The following is a 21875-nucleotide window of genomic DNA, read 5'->3' as shown; positions in this document are numbered from 1 at the left end:
AGCTCTGTAGTTTCAAAGCTGGATGCAGATCAGCAGCCCATCATTTGCAGATTGGGTTTCTATGCACTACCTTTGTGTTTAGTGTTCCTAAACAAACTGCCATAACTCAGCCTTTCCTAGGGATGCAGCCTGTTAACTTGACCACAGGCCAAAACTATTAATAAACAATGTGGATGTAAAAATGAGCAATTGTCTAAGTAACGTTACCAGACATATTTGACGTGGCTGTTTGGAGCCTGCTCAACATGTTGATCATTTGGATGAGAGCGCTGCTTGGGAAGCTGAGAAAGTCCAGCTCCGTGCAAAATACCTGTGGTAAGAGAATTCAGGGTTTTTAGCAGTTGTTTTCTACAAAGCAGTTACGTACTGCAGTGACGTCATCTGTTTAAAGCAATTCATAAAATAGTGCAGATCCAAAATGAAGTCACATCTCTGGAAGCTGCAGTCAAGATAATTCATTAAATACTACAATGCAGGAGTTGTGCACTTAACCCCCGTGATCTTGCATTAGCAAGAAACAAAAAAACCCCCACTGTGTGTTCTATGAATCAGCTGTACACTTGCAATCAAGAGAAACATAACACTCCTGAGAGTCATCCCTTCAGAGCAGGATCGGACACATCACTTAGCATTTACGGAGAAAAAATCAAGACCATTGTTAACTTTCTTGCTTAATATTAAAATGCTTTCATATATATGTCACCATTGGTACAAATTAGAAGGCAAGTTTGCCTAGATGCTGTATTTAAATGTTCAGTTACTTAATCCAGCTGTTAAACACAGATCCATATACATTTATGAGCTCTCCTGGGGCATTTGGTTTATTGTGAATTCTTAGTGCCAGCACCGAATGGAGACTACAAGCAGCAGTTAAGCAGGTTTCTAAAGAGACTCTCCAAAGCTGAAGATGATACAGTATGTATGATTTCAGATGGCTTGTAAACTTTTAATGATGAGGTATGGTCACCAGAAAGAATGAGTGGGTTGCAAAGAAATTCACAAATTAAGTAATTTTAAAAATTTTTACATGACAGACACGAAGTATGTTATGCAGCAAGCACTGTAGTTACATGGTTTGGTGCAAAACCACTCTTTTACAAATATACTTCTTTACAAATAAATGAAGAGATTTTCTTTTGTCTAAGCATTCCAAAGGCATTTTTGCATAAGGGTGTCAATAACTTAGATTCCTTCTTACACAATGGATAATAATTTAAACAAAACATCAGCGATGAAAAAAACCCTTTAATTTTTAGCACACATGTTGATGGTAATACTTAAAAGCAGCATCCCAGTTGTAACAGTTGGCTTACCAAGGTTCTCAGCATTATGTGAGTGAAAATGTTATTTACAGATGGAGACAGAGAGAACATGTGTTTATTTCTGTGTGGTCCCCCACCCCTTGGTCCCCCCCAAGAGGCACAGTCCCACTTCCAATCCAGTTGTGGGTAAGAGTTATTTGAACTCTTGTGTATTTTCCTCTCACGCACTGTCAGTTATTATTGATATAGTTTTTATGTTTTTTCCTGGCTACTCTTTTTGTCATATGGTCATGGAAAACATGATGCCTTATATATCATATGCAATGAAAAGTGTCCCTCTACTACTATGAGTTTCTTGATAAAGATGGCAGCAGAATTAAATCTAGAAATAATAATGCCCTGGGCAGCAAAGCCAACACACAGACAGCCGACAACAGAAAAAAACTGATTTACTGCTACAGGTTTTACACCTATGGGATGTATAATTCAGGAGAAAAGTTATTATTTCTGCTTATACAAACAAGATAAAGTTAATTTGAAAGAATTCTAATAATTGTTTCATTATTTCTTTAACTAGATGGAATGAGTTGTGAATGCTATGGGAAGCATCCTAAACTTAAGCCCTACGAGAACTACTCATATTCTAATCAACACATTCACAAGCATAAATATTGCTAGTGTTTAAAGTCTTAATATTCAAGATTTGTCTGGTATAATTGATGAGGTGAAATTATTGACACATGGTCCTTCTTATCAATGGGTCTTCCTGCTTCTCTTCCCTGACTCCCTCCAGCCCCCATTTTTTCATAAATATTCAAACCAACATCTTTGATTTATTGATACTGGAAGCAAAAATGAGTGTATTTTGATATTTTATTTTTATCTTTTACACTTTTTGTTTGTCCAGAATTGTTCCCATCAGTTTGAAAGGATTTAGCACCACTGCCACTAAGTGCTAAGTCTAGCTGGAAAACCCACCAGTGGTTGCTGAAAGGTTACCCATGCATCTGAAAACAGGACTGTGTTCTCATGAATCTCCAGTTTAAAGGGGATGCTTCTACTACATGACTCACTTCTTTCTCCCAGGAACATAACTCACTCTTTGTGTAGGGATAGCACAACCCTTTCCCTGCCATAACAAAGCAATCTCAAAATAACGCTCTAATTGGACATAGTGTTGCTCTAATCCTTTTATGTCAAAAACTATTTTGCAAGCACATATGTTTCTGTAACTAATTCTACTGTATTCCAAGAATTACTTCATGCTTTCTGCACTCTGTGTTTCTGTGGCTGTACATCGCTGATCAGTAACACAACAGAAAAGCACAACACGGCGTTTCAGGAAAGCAGCACAGCATTTGTAAATATTTAGCAGCGGCATTTCTAAACCTTTCAGTCACACAATACTGAGCTGAATAAGTAAGACACAGCATGTTGTATCTGAAGAGCATTTTAAAATTTAAACAGAGATGGCTGAATTATAAAACTCACCGTAACCTGTCTGGGAGACGAGCTCAGCTGCCCCTCCAATGGGCTTTGTGAAGACGCCCATGATTCCCTTCCCCACACCCGAGATGACCCCTCTGGCTTTATGCCCAGCTGAAGCTTGGGCCTCAGACACTCGCTGAAAATTCTGCATTGGCTGATCCACAATCCCAGCAATTGCACCTGGAAAAACAAGAGTTGCCAGTAAGTAGTGAAGATTAATATTCCAGAATAAGAGGAAATCTTACTACTGGACCTGAATATTGTTTGGATTAGAGACTGTACCCCATTCTTATACAGCTATTTAGCATGTGACCAATTAGTTAAACACTGCCTTAGCTTCAGTTAAGTTAAATCTTAACCCTTTAAAAAAAAAAAAAACCATTTAGATGACCTAACCTTACAGTATGTTTTCCTCCTTCAACTACTTATGCTAAATGCTTTTGCTGAGTTAGTTTAATTTGGCTCATTCTGTGTCACAATTCTGAAAATGCTGGGCTAGGAATATAATCCTCCAGTTTTAGACAACTTGAACGACTATGGAAATGAGATTTTCATGTAAGTGTGAGATTGACTTCATGAGAATAAAAACTGCTTGTATTCAATAGATCATTTTTATATCCTCTTCCACTGCCAGAAATGTTCATAAGCTAATGCAACCTTTGATATATTACTAAGATTAGCAGAATTAGACTTTGAGACTTTTTGTTACTTTTTTGGTGAAAACCATCATATTTTACTTTAATGCACATGGGTCAAACTTTTACAAGTGACACAGTGACCTTCCCAGCTTTTACTATCAACAGAGAACTTCAACTTAAATCTTCCTAAATGTAAACAGGTATGTGAGGTGATACATTTCTTTGATCTTGAGCTTATGCTAGCCACTTAACCACAGTGTCTCTAGCTGTTGTAATTTTGCTAGATAAGCTATTTGTAAGTCACTAAGGGTACAAGGAATGGACAAAGCGACACGGTCTGCCTGATCTGAGGTGCTTTGCTCAGGGAAAAGCAAGTTTGCAGGCTCCTTGGCTAGCTCTCAGTTTGCACCTGCAGCTGCAAATATCAAGATAAAACAATTATTTAAGGAGTGAGTGTCAAAACAATTATTTAAGGGCTGAGTGTCACCCTGGTAACCAGGCATTTTCACTGCAACCTAGACATCTTTGAAGGTTCTGCTTTGTATGTGGAAGGAAATCCAGGCATAATTCCACAGATTCGGACAATCGCAACTGAGGTATTTCGCCCCATGTGTTTACCAGTGTGTCATGCACTAGGCAGTGAGCTGCTAACTGGTTTTCACATGGTTTTAGTTACCATAACTGGATAAATGAAGAAATTGCTGACTTTGAACACCAAGAACTAATATTGTACTTGTGCACATTTTTCTGTCCAAAGAAAAGGATGAGAAGCAGCACACATTTCCCCAGATCGTTGTCTCTGGGATACTATCAGTAATTCAAGAAACTTGCACCCCCATAAATGCCTTCCTCTCCTTTTAGAGAGACTTCTTCCAACTTCTGTATGAATAGCCTTTTGAGAAATGTATAGTATTTCCACTGAAAATGCTGGTCTACCTTTGAAGTGATGCCTGGTTTTAACTGAGGTCACTCACTGAAGCTGAGTGTGCAGCTGAACATTCACCTTTTGTACCACAAAGGCCATGAAGTTTTTCCTTAATGCCATGCCATTGAAACGATACAATTTTCAATTCATTAGTACTTACCAGCTGCTCCTGCTGCTTGACTAAAATAATATCCCAACATGACACTACACAATTGGGATTGTTTGTCCAGTCTATTCTTTTGTGCAATTGGGATGCATTTGAAGGCATAAAACAACGCTTGGTGTTCTGCTAAGTTAAAATATTATACTACGCTGTGACCTCTTTCACCCTATCTATTGAGGTCATCCACAACAACTGCACTTTCAGAACAGAAGTTATTGCCTTATAAAATGTAATCCACCTAAGTCCTAGCACTAGTAAATTATTTACTGCAATACACTTGAGCAAAGTTATAAGGTAATAATAAATAAGAGCCTACTCCAAAGGACCTGTGGTATGCTCCAGGCACTTCTCAGCTGGAATTAGGCTCAGAGGACAAGGAAACAGAATGGAAACTGCAGTGACTGTGTTATATAAGATTATTTATATAGTGGCCCAAATAATATATAGCTTAATTAGCCAGCTGTTAAGTAATTCCACACTATCTGTTGCTCTGGCATTTTATGCATGCTCTGAATTTGTCTGTGAAGACATTGCCCTCTTGTACCTCAAAGGTACCTCCTTTTGCAAGACTTCTTGTTCTAGCTGCAAAAAATATAACCAATGATCTTCTCTTCCTCTGTAATTCCTTATCTCGAATTGCAACTCACTGCCCTAACTCATTTATGTGTCGTGGCCATGTCCACAAATCACAAAATAAACTATACCCTTACTCCTTTCATTGAGAAGTGGGTGGTCCTACCACCGTTGTGGGGAATCCAGCTCCAGCTCCTTTCCTGTGTGCATCATGTGTGGGTAAAGGAAAAAATGCATGCCAAAGCCTGAGCAACCTCAAACCCCAAGAGCAGTGAGACAGTGGTGACACACTGAAGGTTCAGGGCACCTCCTCACACCAGAAACTGTGCAAAGCACATCTTCCCCATGCCTGTGCGGCTTCTTGCCTTCTAACAAGAGTTCTTGGCAGAAGCACCATGAAGGATTGACTTACCATGGAAAGTCTCCCTGACAGATTTCAGTTGGGTATCTGGAAAATAGAGCAACGAACCACATGTAGTGGTTCCTCCCTTGTCCTACTGCTGTCCCTGTCCTTTCTCAGTAATGTCCCTTCACCATTTATTTTTTTTTATTAAATGAAACCATTCTCTATTTTTCTTTTTTTCCTTACCCTAGGCATTCGATTTTATATGCATGTCCACATATGTACACACAGATTATGCATGTATAAAGAAAACCTCAATAAAATTAAACACCAAAGCAACAAAACAAAAACATATTCTTCCATTACTGGACCAAAGAGGCTCCAGCAACAACATAACATCTGCTAAACATCAGATGGGGTGCACTCTGGTTAATACATGTTGCTCAGTAACAATAAAGAAGTTACTTTGATAGCTACAAAATTCAGATAGTTCAGAGTATATCACTGGATTACTTCAAGAAGAATTTGATTATGGTTCGTGTGCAGACCGACAAAGTTTGGTGAATGCAGCACAGCTTACAGGACTTGGCAAAGATTGGATTGCTTGTGACAAACTCTTTCAGAGCAAGACATAACTGGAAAAAATCCCCCACTAAGAGAAACTGTCCATGTTTTGCCATGAGGCTGGAAGGTGGCCAAGCTGAAACCATTTTGCTTCCTTTCCTCTGCTGTCCTTCAGGGCTGCCCCGAGTGTTTCACACCAAAACCAGGGCTGAAGCGTAGTCTCATCATGGCAAACATCACATAAAATACAGCTCAAGAAAAAGAACACATGTTGCCATGCATTAATGTATTTGCATAATTATTGTGGGGAATAGCACACAATTTCAGGATTAGCGCTGGCTCGTGGTATCTCATGTTGTAGTTAGGCAAACATAGAGTGGCCCTGACAATGATAGTGCACAGCAAGAACAGCCACCACCACCCGTAATAACAAAAATCTGAGCCTCTGAAACCCAGGCTCTGCCTTCTCCACCAGGACAGTGAAACTGGCAGTCAGTATGACTCAATTCACTTTCCCCAAAAAAATGAGGAACTGAAATGTTGAGTACTTCTACTACTGTGAAAAATTGCATTTTGAATAGTTCTCAGCTTTTTGGTTATTCAGATATGCTCAGCTTCCTAAAGGCAGCCACTTCAATATAATATTTTTCACTAGGATCAGTAGTTGAAAATACAGCCTATGGTTTCAATAGTTGCTTTTACATGCTCATAAGTTATTATTTTAAGTTTGACCTCATCATGAAAAATGCAGAAGATAGTTCCTTGGTGGGGAGTCAATCATCCAAATATTTTACAATCAATTTCACTGCATTTTTGTCTAAACATATAAAAGAAAAAAACACACATATCAGAAGCTGTTGCTTCTTTTCATGCACAAATGTTGCTAAAATGACCCAGAAATCTCCCCCAAACTAGAAAAGAAGACAACAGCTGGCCAAAGATAACAATCAAATCAAACAACACCCTGACAGTGCTTGAGTCATTTAAAATGAGACAGGACAAAGCACTTAAGAATGTACCACAGGGAACAACTTGCACTGAGGAGGAGACAAGAGTACATGATTTTGGCCCTGATTCAGCAAAGCTCTTAAGCACATGCTTAAGTGCTCTGCTGAATCAGGGCCACCACGAGCCAGATTTTCAGAAAAATCAGAAAGGCAACTCTACTTTCTGGGTAGATACCACAACTTATTGGTGAACTGAGGGCTCTTACATGATTTCACCTAGGCACAAAATCTGCATTTGTAATTGTCTTAGCTGCCTGCACGGGTCAGATGGCTTTTACGAACATGAGAGTATTGTGACTATCCTAGAAATCTCCTTCACATTTTTCAGTTTTACAATTAGAAAGTCATAGAAATGACGGCTTCAAATAGCTATGCTTTTTGCATTTCTGTCCTCATCAAACTTTTCATCCTTGTGAAAGAAAATAACTACAGCTTCACTTTGCTTTGTTATGTATGAAGAACCTCAAGTGTTTTTTGAGTAAGCATGTTCATGTTTATTCTGAACATCCTGGAGAAAAAAAACAGCCTAGTGACACCTTCCTTTCCATTATGACTGGGTTTTTCTTGGGGAAGCCACAATATTCTTTAAACTAAATGGTTAGGACAGAAACAGCTTTCTGACATGTTTGTAAAAACTGAAACGTAGGTCTATTCATAATTTAGGTCTTGACAAAATTTATAAGAATGCTGCTGCTTATACAGAGGAAACATGCTTTTTAAAAATTAGGTTTCAATAAAAAACTGATAAAAAATAAGGGGAGTATTTCTGATCTCTCCCTTAGTGAGAGTTCCATACTTCTCATGTTCAGCTATACAGGAACTGTAGCTACTTATCTGGGTGCTTCACTGTCTCAACTGCTAAGAAAAGAGGTATTTAGCAGGGAGGCATCTCTAAATAATAACACCGGGAATGAGAACAAGACCTCAGCTTGTGGAGGAGCACTGCTTAAATCTTAATATGAAGCTCTAAGTTTCTAACATGAAGTCTGATTTTTTAGGAAATCAGGGACATTGAAATTCTAGCTCTATTTTTTTGCTTTGCTTTTAACCCTGGTGTACTCCTGCAAACCACAGAATCCTTGTGCGCAGGGAGGCGCAGGAACAGCGTATTCGTGCATGTATGTGCCGAGTTCCTGGCTTTCCTGAACAGCAGAAACTTTGCCTTGTTACTGCCAAAGCTACAAGGTTTTGCTCTTTACTTCGGGCTGTTCAGCTGATGTTTTCAGCTCTGAAGGGCTCTGGTGTGTCAGCGAAGGGGATACAGACACCACGTTACCTCGCTGTTTTATTAATAACTGAGCCAAAATCACCAAACCATTCCAGCAGCACACAGACACCAGGCTGACACAGTGCTTCTAAAAGTATAATCTTTCATCCAGCAACTCAACCTGACTGCCCTTAGCCCAATAAAACAAGAGGGAAAAATAAAACCTCCTCCAAACTGCCTTCGATTTGCAACACCAGTAAGAGCTGACTATTGGGACAGTGGCTACTAATACACAGAATTTCTCCTTTATGCACATTTCTCCCAGGACACTCGCTTGCCGGTTTACAGGCATTATCAAATGACAGTGCTTCACATCATCTAATGTTATTGCTTAAAATAATTCCCAGCAACTTAACCCAAACTTGTAACATTTTTACCACTTCCTCTTTGGGGCTTTCAGGGTTGCGGTTGCAAATGTAGGAGTTGTGTACACTACTGAAGATTAGGAAACAGGACAAATCCTTTCAAGCTTCAACTCTTCTAACCTTTTGCACTGGATTGCTTTTGGTCACTTTGATCTCTTAGAGATTCATACTGTTTAATACATACTGAGGAACTCTGCCAAACAATACAGTTCTGCATTCCTTTGCTGTGTGACAAGTCGAAGTAACCTAGAAAATCCAGCCCCTTACTGCAAAACTTCTCACAGACATTTTTTCCACTGCAGGTTAGTTTTCAAATTTTTAGGAACTATTTTGAAATGGCTAGAGTAATCTTCACTTCTAACCAAATCACTTGGCTGCTCGATGAATAAAATTACACTGAATCAGGATGATATGGGTCTCTTTGTAAAAGCAGGATTCCTCATCAAAGCTTACTTAACATCTGCACTAAGTTCAAGTGGTTTTCAAACAAACCCAAGAATCCCTGATATCTACAGTGCTGCAAAAACAAGCAGGTTCAGAAGGCATTCCTATAAATCATTGGAAAGTAAACATCAGCATGATGACATCTTTGTGCTGAATTAGTTACAAGCCACCCTGCCTGATGCAGAATTATTCTTTTTTTTTTCTCCTCAGATCTACATTATGCACCAATGAAAATATTCTTTCACAAAGGAAGTGCAAACTCATTCTATATCTGCAATTATTTTATCAGTAAAAATCATATACAAAAGTCATTAATTCTAGTACTGTGAGGCTTTTTGACAAGACAACAACCCTCCCCCGAATGTGGAATTACAGCTCACAGTTAGAAAAGTCTAGTGAACAGATTAGAAAACCGTATTATCACTCAACTTGATATTTAATAGTACATTACCTAGAAGGCTAATGCCTAAACGAGAGAGCCCCTGTCTCAGTCCTTCTCCCAGGCTCTCTGGAAGCTGCCTTCTCCATTCTTCTTGTCTGTTGTAATGCTCCTCATCCAGTGACAGCCTATCCATATTCCGAGCAAGACTTGTTGCCAGATTGGTAATTGACGTCAGTGTACCTAAATGCATGGAGATATACATTTGGGTCTGGATCAAAATGCTTTAATTTAAAACATGGAGAGGTTGTATGCCTCACTGCAATACTGAGCTTATGAGCAGAACAGCAAGTCAACTGAACAGTCACCCATGTGTAACATGCTTTACTATTTGTTCAGCATCACCACGCCGCTGCTACGGTCCGTGTCACGCCTTTTACATCAGCCTGCTCCAGGTTTGCCTCGCTGGTGCGAACAGAAACTCCTCTGAACATCCTTCCCCAGCTCCCTGACTTGTGTAAGGCTAATCTAAATGGAGAGGGGGATGATGGAAAGGTAAACAAATATTTACAGAAGGAGCCGTGAGGCCGTGTCCGGCGGGAGGCTGGAGCAGAGGCTTGGAGCAGCAGCCAGCGCTGGGGCAGCCGCTGCGTCTCTCCGGCGGCTGGAGCCACGCGATGGCACTGTTTGTACAGGCTTTGCAAAGGAAAAGCTCCTCCTGCCATGGGAACAGGCCAGCCCCACTGTCAAATCCTATCCACCTACCCACACAGTTATGACAACTGTATCTACTTTTTTTTTTTTTAATAATAAATATGATGAGGCAACCAAGTGTAGAATTTCTGATGGCTAGCAGAAGTGCAGAACACCTTTAACACTTCTGCAGTTATCACATGAAATACTTGCAGAGTGAATATCTATTTCCCACTGGGAGGTTTAAAATTCTGAAGTTTCTGAAACATTCTCAAGCACTGCAGTAAAGTGGTGATCTGTTTAATACATGAGACATTACATGTGAGCTTGTTACCCTCTCAGCTTAGTTAAATGGGAACTGCTTGGTCATTGAGCCCTGATGCCATGAATTTCAACTGGCGCTGTCAGAGCAGCACAAGATATGGCAGGGCCAGGAGACTGAAGGATGGACAGGCTTTCTTGATTAAAACTTTTACAACACATGACAACAAAGCAATAGGTTGAGTAATAAAGTGAAAGCTCTACCTTTGGAAATGTGTTTTACAAATGATGTTGTTCCTCTGGAAACTCCACTGACAAATGCTCCTGGGCCTCTGGTCAGCCCCTCATATGGGAGCCTAAAGAAATCAGCTATGCCATTCCCTATGCTTCTCACCAGACTAGCCGGGCTTCCAAGAATTTCCAACGATCCAACAACCCAGCCTGTGTGGAGAAACAAGACACATGTTACAGCTGCAAAAACTGCAGAAGAAGCAGTTGTGAAAAGGTTATTCCTTAATTATCTTTTTCACACTAGAATTCATTGCATTATGAACTTCCTTTGAGCAAAACACAGGAAATAACTCATCCACTATGAATTCAGAAATGGCAATCTTTCATACTTCGTAAATCAAAGAAATCCTTTTGGCAAACTCACAAATAGCTTTAGAATTACTTCCTTCCAGGAGCTTCCCGTATTTCTGCTAAAAGTGTGTGAGGGAGGCGGATGGGAGAGCCTCACAGCTACAGAGGAACAGGACTGCAAGCTCAGATGGTGGGTTGGTTTTAGACACTATAAGGCAGCGTTGTGATTTCACATCCTTGTGTGATAGAATTGTGACAGGGAGTTTACACTGATACAATGTACTGCTTTACGGGAGTGTGCAGGTCAATTGCTTGATGGAGTGTTAGGAAAAGGGATGCAGATTTTTGACAAGTGCTTAAGAAGTTATTTTAAATCCACCCCAACCCTTCTAAGCTGATCATTTTCTTTCCGAGTGCAGTGAAAGCCAGACAAATGTCTTCTGCTCAGTACAGTTGTGTAAACAGCAATGACATCTACATGCTGATTAGGTTACTCATAGGGGAGTATTCCTTATGCATATCCCAGGAGAGGTATCTGCAGATCTGGTTTCCTATATAAACGCAGGGTTGCCAGCAGCTTGCTGGATGGCTGAGCACACAGCAATCTGTTGCTGGAAAGCTATTTGCAGGTCTTGTCTTTCTCAGGCTGGTAGGCAGCAGATTTATTAGGGAAATAGTGCTGCATAACTCTTTTTTTGGCAGCCCAGAGAGAGCAATTCAGAAATGGCAGTAAATGTGAAACAGGAAATGTTTGGTCTTTGAGCCCCGGTACCACGAATTTCAGCTGGCACTGTGAGAGTGGCACAAGGTGTGACAGGGCCAGGAGACTGAAGGATGGACAGACTGGCTTCCTGCTCTCCCATGAGGGCCCTTGATCTGCCTTCTGCCCTCTTCATTCCCATCTCATCATCAAAAACTCCTGCTAGCCAGATGCTTTTCTTGTTTTCTTTTAACCCCTCCCAGTCATTCCTGTGGAAGGCTGAATCATGAAACTGAACAGAAGAGAAAATGTTACTCATATGAAATGAATTAATCTCATACTATCATTCTAAGCTCCTGGAAAATCTATTATTCTTGCTGAATCTGTCCAACATTTCAGTTCTGGCAGGTTGAGAACTCCAGTATATGTAATATAAAAAATGGGAACCAGAGTGGACATAACAGAGAGGGTGGGATGGACTACAAAAACCAAGTGCTACTGGCAATGCGATGAACAGAGCAGCAACACACACTGTGGCCCTGCTGTCCTGGAAAGGAGCATCCCCTGGCAGTGCTTTCCTGCCGGAACCGCGGGAAGCCAGAGCTCCAGGCTGGGCCTGCAATTCCCTCACTGCACGATTTTTAATAAATTATCTTTGCCACTGTGTGAAGTGCTGAGAAGCTGAAGGGGTGCGGAGGTGAGTACAGATGGAAGAGATGTTCTTTCTGCTTTTTCTGATCAATATTATTGCAATAATTCCTTAGAGTTTTTTTTCCCCCTAAATATTCTTGACATTCCGTGTCCTACGTGGTGGTGTGATGGAAAGTGGCTACAGGACACTGCAGCTTAGTGCCTTGGTGCCCTGCAACATCCCCAGCAAGCACCACCAGGCTGGGACATGGGGGACTCCCAACTCCACTCACCTGCTGGGCTACCCAGCACGTTCAGGAATGAAAACAGATAAAAACCAGGAATAAAGAAAGTTAAACATGAAACTCAGGGGTTGCCTGGCTTCCCAGGGACGATTTGTTGTAATCTGTCCCTGCCTGTCAGGTTTGGGAAGCTCTGGATGGATTGTGCTCACCCTTGGAGAGTGCATGGGAATAATGTGCAACCTGCAGCACAGGTGACCCTCTTTGGCCAATGCTCAGAGTGAATCCAATGGCTCCTCACTACCAGCTTGGACCATCCAACCCAAGGAGGAAGGTGTGGGAGTGAGTCAGGAATAGGTATTGAGGAACCAGGAACAATCCCTCTATTCACAAGCTTTGTGTGGCATTTTACTTTGCAGAAATACAGTATCATGTCAGGTTACCATTTCCCACTTATATTTAGCAATTATATCCACTGACATGAAATAAATATGACTGTATTACCAGAGAGCCACTGAATTTTCTTTATAGGCAACTATAGGGTCAGTTCTGGCTGTTACCAGTGATATTGTTTTAATAGAATTTTATTAACTTTTAAATAGAGGACAACTTAATTAGAAAAGAATGGGTTTATGTAGTTTAATGCAGTTAAACTACATAAATGCAGGAGCACGAGGTCTTCTTCCATAAGAGACTGATTGTGCTGATGGTGAGAAAAAGCCTCAGGGTGTGCAGATCATATAAGGTTTTTGCTTGATTTTTCCCCTTCCTTTTCAACTTTGCAGTCAGCTTTTTTGACAAGTGTCACAAAGTCTTCAGCATAAAACATCTTCATTGCTAAAGCAAACATTAATCAGTACAATTCACCATTTTAATCACGGCGGCACCTTTCAAACAATACATTTTTGTTTTAGTGCTGTTAGTGGAATTTAAGTATATATGCATATGTATTTTCCTGAAGAGAAGTTCCACCAAAGCAAACCTCATTTCTTAATACTTAAATCTGCTTGATTCAGGTACATCAGTGAGCCCAGAAAAAGTGATGGTCTTTGCACTGCAAGGGTAGCACAGAAGGAAAGAGCCAGTCATAGGGGAGAAGCATTTACCCTGTGGACCATATTTGGCTACAGTTTCACTCTTAATTACCCAGCAACTAGATCTGCCCTTCTGTACTATGAGGTTTAATTGCAAAAGAAATCCAAACATGTAGCAAAAAGAAAAACATGCAAATTTTGAAAGCATGATATTGCAAGGAAAGAATGAATTGGTACACACTGTTCTGGTGCACAATTGTGTATATACTGTTGTCACAATCAGCAATGCCAGTCAGGTATCCACACAGGGAAAGACAAGGTCAGTATCTATAAATAGCTGAAATGCATGTGTACAGTTTTGGAAACCGTGCACAGAAATCAGGTTGCAGCTATGCTTGCAGGCCAAATGGAAGCATTAAGATCTCAGAAAATCTGACCATTAGTATTGCAGAAAAATAAATCCCACGGTTCAGTGTGGAGTATGTTACTTGTGTGTGATCCTGAAGCAGCTTCCTCCTGTCTCAGGGACAAATTCTCTGCCTCACCCAGATGTGTCAGAGACCAGATTTCATTATTTCTACTTTAATATTTATGGAAAACAAGATGTACCTGATAACTTAAAAACACTAATTGCTTGCTACTGATCCTATATGGGAAAAAGTTAGTAACAGCAAACTTCATAGTTCTTGGATCAAAGGACAAAAAAACATCTGTGTGCCAGTTTAGATTGAAGGCTGTATGAAGAAAGACAGATTTCTAATCATAAACTGCAGCCAAAAGGAGTTTTAACAACAAAACAACATTCAGGTCTGTAATTTACTTCTGAATGCAGAGCAACATGCCGAATAATTTGATTAAATAGCATTTTGGGGAGTTTACATAAGGAATGTGGGTTATTTCTGACTAGTGCTGTAATATAAAATGACAAAACCTAAGCCAGCTAGAACATATTTTTATGCTGTGTGTAGGGTTTCAGGTGGCTAAAGCCTTCAGGTGGCTGCCTAATGTTTAGCACAACATTGCAAACCTTCACTGTTGTCTGTTCAGTGATTTTATATCCCTTCTGTTGTATGACAGGACCTGAAAGGTGTCTGAAAATATCGTTATCAAACGGTGTCTGAGGAAAACAAATATTGTACAGCTCACATCTAGGTTACTCATCTTGAGCAGCAGTGACAGAATCCTGGTACCCAATGAAAATGTTACTTGTTCAGGAAAAGTACTGACCTGCTCTGAAAAGTGCTCCAGCAGCGTAATGCATGGCCAAGGCATGGACAAGTTGCCTGGCAGTGGTGAAGATCGGTCCTCGCTCAAACACAGAGAAGGAGAGAGGGGTGTGATCTGAGGCTATATACAGCTTCAATGAAGCATGAATACTGACAAGGAGATTAACAGGTTGTATTTTTAATTTTCTTAACTTCACTGGCTTGACTAAAGCTCTTGCATGCTCTCTCACTTGTTCAGGCACTATCAGGGTAGTATCTGAAGCATTCATGGATTTACGAGCAGTTTTGTTTTCTGGAAGATACGTATCAAACAAAGTCTTAATGTAGTAAACAAAGGTGTCTTCCACATACAGCCTAGCTGGTTTGAGCTCAAAGCTGAGGTCATTCACATGAAACATGAAATTCTCTTCCTCAGAAAAAGCAATAGAGAGTTTTATAAAGCAGTTTTCCTTATAGCTTTCCAAATCTTTGTTACAAACAATGAGATTGTTCACTCTTGACCACTGCACGGTTTCATTTTTCTCTTCTTGGCACAGCAGGACTGCAAAATGGAAATTGGATTTGCTGTACAACTGATTGTCCAGTTGCAAGTCTTCACAGTACACTTGTAGACTGTGAAATTGTGGGAGGCCTTCCACAGAGTCCTGCTGCAGCTCCTGTGACAGGGAGCTGGTGGCTGGGGCCATGTGGAGGAAAACGTTGTCTGCTGTGAGACGCAGCAGCTCAGATGACACTTTGTGGTTTGTAATATCATCAAATGCAGCAAGACTTAACTGACTGATGAACATTTTCAGTGACAGGGTCTGCTCTTGACTTCTAGACAGGAGGGAAAAGCAGTTTTATTACTTCCTGTGTTTTGAGTTCACCTGGCATCTTGCTTGCTCAAAGAGCTATCAAGAGAGACATTCTCTGTAACACATGGGAAACTCATTGTGCAAGTCCTGGTAACATTAATGGGATTTGGCAACTTCAGTCACCACAGTGGGTACTACCCAGGAGGTCTTCTAAGAAATGGGACAGTATACATTTACACCAGGGCTGTCTGTCTTTTTTATCAATCAACAGGGTAGTTTGGACAGGAACATCTCTACACAGTAATTCCCCATTACATTTGCTACAGAGACAGATGTTAAAAGACACAACAAATACAATTTTCTGATAACTCATGAACAGCCTCAGATGCTTCACTGAGGTTACTCTATGGATAATCATTTTACATCACATGCAGTGAGTACTCTCCAGTGAAGCCACTGCAGTATTTTTATACTGACAGCATTGAGGGCCTCCCCCCTGCAATGTAAACTGCCCATTGCCAAGTTTAACTAGCAAGTGTACTATTATGTACTGCTGATGACCAGTTGCCTGGGGATTAATACTTAATTACAATGCAAATAAAAACGGTACAACAAATTTCACTCTAATTGTACCAGGATTGCTGGAGGCCAGGCATTCTGCAGCTTGGAAATAGGTAGTATTATAATTGTACTTGAATGAAGCTGAGGACCAGATTGTGGTGTATTATGGAAGTGGAGAAATCTTCTAAAGAAGGGTGGTATTATCAAGTACAATTAATTACTAACTGTAATTAATTTCTACAGCCCTTGCATATTAAGTTTCCTTGGGAGGTTGTAAGGTTACAGATGGCAGGACCTGGCTAAATTAATTTTAAACTGATGAACACACTCAATATTAATTATGATGGAAAAATGTCTTCTTTTTAAATGAAAAAATCAGGTCCTCTTTCTGTACCACTCATCTAGTGTTAACCCTAAAGTGACATGACTTTTGATGTTAGATTGTCCTTTTTAACAGTGATATACAAAGCCATTTGGTCTAAACATATGCTACAGAGCATGCACCAGTATCAAACAAAACAAACAGTGAAGCCAAAGTTTCTAAGTCAGCTAACACTTGGAAAGTTGACTGACCTGCCAGCACTGTTTGACAATGCTTTTTATCATCTTTTACATGCCTTATGTACCTGTTGAGGTTGATCTCGGTGGGTACTGCTCTTCCTTCTGGGGCCAAGGTTATGACTATAGTTCCACAGCGATGGGCAACGTCCACATAAACACAGCCAAAGCCAGTTAAGAACACAATCTAGAGGAAAGAGTTAGAAACCCATGGAAGGTAATGAAAATTACTATTTTTAATGTCATAAATTAAATTAATACTATTAATGCCTTCTGGTTGAGATCTTTTACTCAAATCAGGATACTGTTCAGGAAAAAAGTCAGATTTCAGAAATTCAGAAAATAACTACTCTGATACTTTAATTATTTCAGTTGTACACGGAGATGAAATTTGCTCCTCCTCCTTCAACTGTATAACTGAATACATTTTAATAAGGCACTTCTCCAGAAATAAGCAAGATGTGCATATTTGTGAACAGTCTTGTGCTTATTATGTGAATAGTCTTGTTGGACTATTCGTAATAACCTTGTCCAGATAATTAAATTTCATTAATCAAATTTCTTATTCTTCTGAGAATTACATATAAGAGAATTTCTAATTTTGACATGTCAGTTTGAATCTTTTGCTTGTCTGGAAGAGATTCACAACCCTACATGGAATTGGAGAAAAAAGGACATTGACAGAATTTTCAAAACTCCGATTATTCTCAATAAACCTTCACTGATCTTGATAATCGGTCATTTTAATTCCAATTTCAGATGTTTCTGAGGATAAATACTTCACTATTTATTAAGGTATTAGTTTTAAGTAGTTTTTAATTTACTTTCTAATAGAAAAAGAAGTACCTATCTATGACTACATAGAAGAGATACAAATTACCTAAGATCCTCCAAATCCCAGTTATTTCACAATCTGAACTGAATTGTATGTGGCACTATTAGTATATTCCTTATTCACTTATATTCATAGTTTTCTAAGAGAAAAACAGACAGAAATCCTGAGAAAATTTTCAACATGTACATTCTAAAACTTCAATAACAGAAGACTACACATTTTCTTTTGAGAGCTCTTCAAGTAGACAATGATCCCCAAATGTTGTCTTAGCATCTAATTCCTTCTAGGAGCCAGATACTTATAAAGAACCCTGGTCTGGCATAACATTAATGACTGAAATTTGAAACCTTGCATTGCTTGACTGGCTTGCTGAATGGAACTGAACTACTTGCTATATAACATAACACTCAATAATCAAGAGCATTTTGTGATTGGTGCCCAGGGAAAACATCTGAAACCAGTATTTCTTTCAAAGAGCCAAGCAGTTTATGTTGATTCCATGTAAACTAATGACTTCAAAGATGAAAAAAATTCCCATCAAAAAGAATTGCTCCAGTCAAGGAAGCTTTCATTTACCTCAAGACCCACAGAAAAATAACAGAAGGAAAGATAAAGGAGGGGTTGTTTTGTTTTAGAAAGGCATGACTAGCTTCTGTAAAGACACAGAGGGAGAATGACAGTGATGATTCCTACAAGATGTAAAGATAAAAATCCCATGATAATTAAGTCACCAAATAGAAGGACTTTCCCAGATCCTGTGGCATTCTTTGCTTACAGAGCCCAGAAATTTTCAGGATTGATTTTTCCATGCAACACCAGGTTGATTAAAAAGAAGTTAAAAAAAAAAATTCAGTGTTGTAAAGCCTGTATTTTCAATCTAGCTATATAAAAAAGAGACAGTGAAGAAGACAGTCTGTGTTCCAAAACTTCCACAGGAAGGGGCTTAAGCAGGAGAGTTCCCACGATCTAAATAAAACCCCCATAAACCAACAGAAAAGATACACTTATTGCAGAGGAACAATGCACTGTGCAGGTCAGGAAGACAACCATTTATGCTGTGAACTAGGAAGCAGATTATAATAATTTACTTGTGTTCCTTGGTTGTTGATGTCCACAAAATCACTCCATTCATTTACTAATTCATCAGAAGACATCACTTTCAGAAGAATACTGGGCAATAAATCTCTTGTTTTGCAATCTGGATAGCTGGAGACTTGATGGTAAAGTTCGTGATGAACTGAACATTCAGCTGGAATCTTTCTACAGTAAACTTCAAACTTTGGTGTATCTGAAATTTTATAAAACACAGAAGATCGGGGCTTTCTAAAAATTGTATGAAATCAAAACTCATCTATGCTTACATATATGAGAAAGTTCCTGTCTGAAATATTAAATAAATAAAAACATTGCTTTTCTATTGGTTAGAATGTTACGTTTGGGTTTTTTTCTTTCCCCTTTCTATTTCATTAAGTTTTACATAAATAATGTTCCCTTGATCGTTACATTAACATACTGTAACCAGAATTTTGACAGTATGTTTTGTGTTACATTTGCAAATCTGAGGAAATATAAATGTTCCATGGGATTGAACTGATGTCAACAAAACTCCACTGCCTATGAATTTCCTACAGCTGAGTCACCTTGACAGCTGGTACCAGAGAGACCCAAAAGCCTGGAGACATTTAAGTTCCTACTCCTGACCTCACAATTAGCTCCAATAGCTTCCAGAATCTCTCACTTTGAGACAGATCTTTACAAGGGCATCAAGTTCTTGTTATAACTAAAACACATATTGAACTCAATTTTGTACTGGAGATACAGTAAAATAAGTTATACTACAACAGTGCACTGCTTTTAATTATTGCATAGTACCTACCTTTGAAATTCTCTTTTACAAGCAATGGAATGGAGCACCTATTGTGGATAATTATACGAGGACTGGGATCTTCTGTAAGCGTTAGGTACGTCACGCCAAGATGCTCTTGATAAGTCAGTGCTATAGCTCTAAAACAGAAGCAGATATATTGGATTACACATATTTTGGATGAAATCTTTACATATTATTTTCCTGAACAATTAAAAATATTCAAAACTAGCATCTGTAAGACTCTTTATGACCAAGTTCCAAGTCCATCGATATTTATCTATGTACTTAGGCAAGTACATATCTCCACTTCAACAGGAGAACACATGGAAATAGCCTAAAAAACATGAGAGAAGAAATCACTTCATGGAGAGTACTCAAGAGTTAAACTGAACATGTGTGTCCACAAGATGAGAGCCCTAGCCAGCAGAGATTTATATTAAATTAAAAACATGAGATTGTAGGCCTAAATTTTCAACATAAATCTTTAAAATTTTCCAGAAGAACTTGCATGGATACTTCTTTGATACACATGAAAGATGTTAGAACAAATACATAAATCTGTAACTGATGCTCCCCTGGAATGATCCACAATGATATTGGTCTTTTAAATGTTAATGTTACGGATCATCACTACATCATTTTCCACAATGAAATTAAATGAATTTAGTTTTACTCATTAGCTACATAAAATACCTTCATGCATAAACATAAATTCTTTTTTTTTCTTGGGCAAATTTATTGGCTATTGCTAAAAAAATATCACCTCATGGTGATTTTAAGAAATCCAAAGTTTGAAAATTGGATTAGGAACATGAGATTCTCTATGCCTGTGGCAGAATGGTAAGGAATCCTTTTTTATTCTTTCCATTAAATTTTTTTAAAATCTGAAGTTTGTATAAGAATCTTTAGTATCCGCAATGACACCTCTTAGACTCTGCAGACAAACTGTACGAGGGTTTGAATGACGCAAAGCACTTCAGGCAAGAGAAAGATCACATCACTGGTAATATATACTGATGTAGCTTCTCTAATTTCAGCAGATTGTTTCTTGTTTGTACTAGGATAAGTATGAATAGATTCAGATATCAGGTTCAAGAAATTAAGCTGGTCATGTGACAAGTCACTAGACTGTTGTTTTTAACTAGCTGGATGCATAAGTTTGTAAGTAGAATGCCCAACTGCATACTTCAAGCTTTAAAACTTGGAATTTTTCCTTCCTGTAATCTCAAAATAGTTTCATCCCTTTTGAGTTTCCTTTATCCTCTTATTATGCTTACAAAAATACGTCTACCTTTGATAAACAAAACCTAAATTTTTGTATTGTATTATCACACACTGTTCTTGAACTCCTCAATTGTTGCCCACAAATTAAAAAAAGACCTTAATTCCCCAATATAAGCATTTCATGCTCTTATTTGCATACATATAAAAAAATAGCAGACCATACATTATAAAAATTGTACAACTTGTACATGATCGTATCACTAAACCATTTACAATAAAAGCATCAAAACCTTCAGAAGATAACAATGTTTTAATTAGGTAAGACTTGCCTTTACGTATGGGGGGCATGTGTTACTTCAACTTTTGCATTAGTCTCTTAGGATTTCTGACTAGCTGAGGCTTTACAGCACCAAGCCAAGTTTACTACTGGTGATTGCTCAGCACAGTACCTGGAACAGAATCCACTGTCACTGCAGACAGCCGTGGGCACTGCCACGCTCTGCCGGGCGAACTCGGCGCTGATGATGGCTGGCAGGCTCCACAGCTCGCGGCTCCCGGCGCTGCAGCCAGGGCTGAAGCTCAGCACCATGCGCCTGGCACTGCCAGCTGTGCCCACTGCCGAGGGACCTGGCTCTGACAGCAGGTCCCAGCAGGGCACAGCACTCAGTGCCTCACCAGAGCCTGTCCCAGCCGGGCCCACGCTGAACACCGCACTGTCAGGTAAGTGAAAGTCCTGGAAACAAAAAAGGTGGTGGTAGAATGGCATGCTGGCTCCTAAATGGAAGTGTATTCATGTTGATTTAGCACAAAACCCTCTCAAGCAGCCAATGACCACAACTAACTAGAGGCTGCACTAAGTACATTGCATTAAAGGCTATTTGGCCAAATTCTGTCTTCAGGTATAGGTTTGCAGCACAGCCATCTGGGGGTCATGAGCAACTGGGTCTAGTGGAAGATATCCCTGTCCAAGCTGGGGGGTTTGGAACTGGATGATCTTTAAGGTCCCTTTCAACCCAAGCCCTTCCATGATTCTGCAATTCTGTGACCTACAGTCGGCTCTCAGTAGCACAACACAGCTCTACCAAAAGCCAGTTACAGTACTTTAACACAACTGTGTGAACAAAATCCATTTATAAAAGGCTACAAAACTAAGAATGGATTTTAGCTTCAACATTCTTCCAATTCCCCATCCTGTAAGATTTCCACAAAATGTGTGATGCACGACTGTAGACACTGATGTGAAGAAAACT

General features: G+C 39.5%; 1 protein-coding gene across 6 annotated transcripts in view; it reads right to left on the bottom strand.

Annotated features, from left to right (window-relative positions):
• Positions 1 to 21875, bottom strand: part of VPS13B (vacuolar protein sorting 13 homolog B) — a 433483-nt gene that overhangs the window by 8201 nt on the left and 403407 nt on the right. For all 6 annotated transcript variants that reach the window (XM_085053291.1, XM_085053288.1, XM_085053290.1 and 3 more), the window contains 9 exons: positions 21075 to 21358; positions 19411 to 19538; positions 18623 to 18822; positions 16768 to 16886; positions 14788 to 15602; positions 10637 to 10813; positions 9491 to 9661; positions 2754 to 2930; positions 208 to 310 (listed from right to left, as the gene is read on the bottom strand). In XM_085053291.1, the coding sequence (XP_084909417.1) occupies positions 208 to 310; positions 2754 to 2930; positions 9491 to 9661; positions 10637 to 10813; positions 14788 to 15602; positions 16768 to 16886; positions 18623 to 18822; positions 19411 to 19538; positions 21075 to 21358 (2174 nt within the window). The remainder of the gene's footprint in view (positions 1 to 207; positions 311 to 2753; positions 2931 to 9490; positions 9662 to 10636; positions 10814 to 14787; positions 15603 to 16767; positions 16887 to 18622; positions 18823 to 19410; positions 19539 to 21074; positions 21359 to 21875) is intronic.

The sequence above is a fragment of the Lichenostomus cassidix genome, chromosome 2, assembly GCF_008360975.1.
Source record: "Lichenostomus cassidix isolate B80296 chromosome 2, HeHo_3.0, whole genome shotgun sequence".
In the NCBI taxonomy this organism is placed as follows: Eukaryota; Metazoa; Chordata; class Aves; order Passeriformes; family Meliphagidae; genus Lichenostomus; species Lichenostomus cassidix.
The sequence above is the reverse complement of the archived record's forward strand: the minus strand, read 5'-3'. Positions and strand labels throughout refer to the sequence as shown.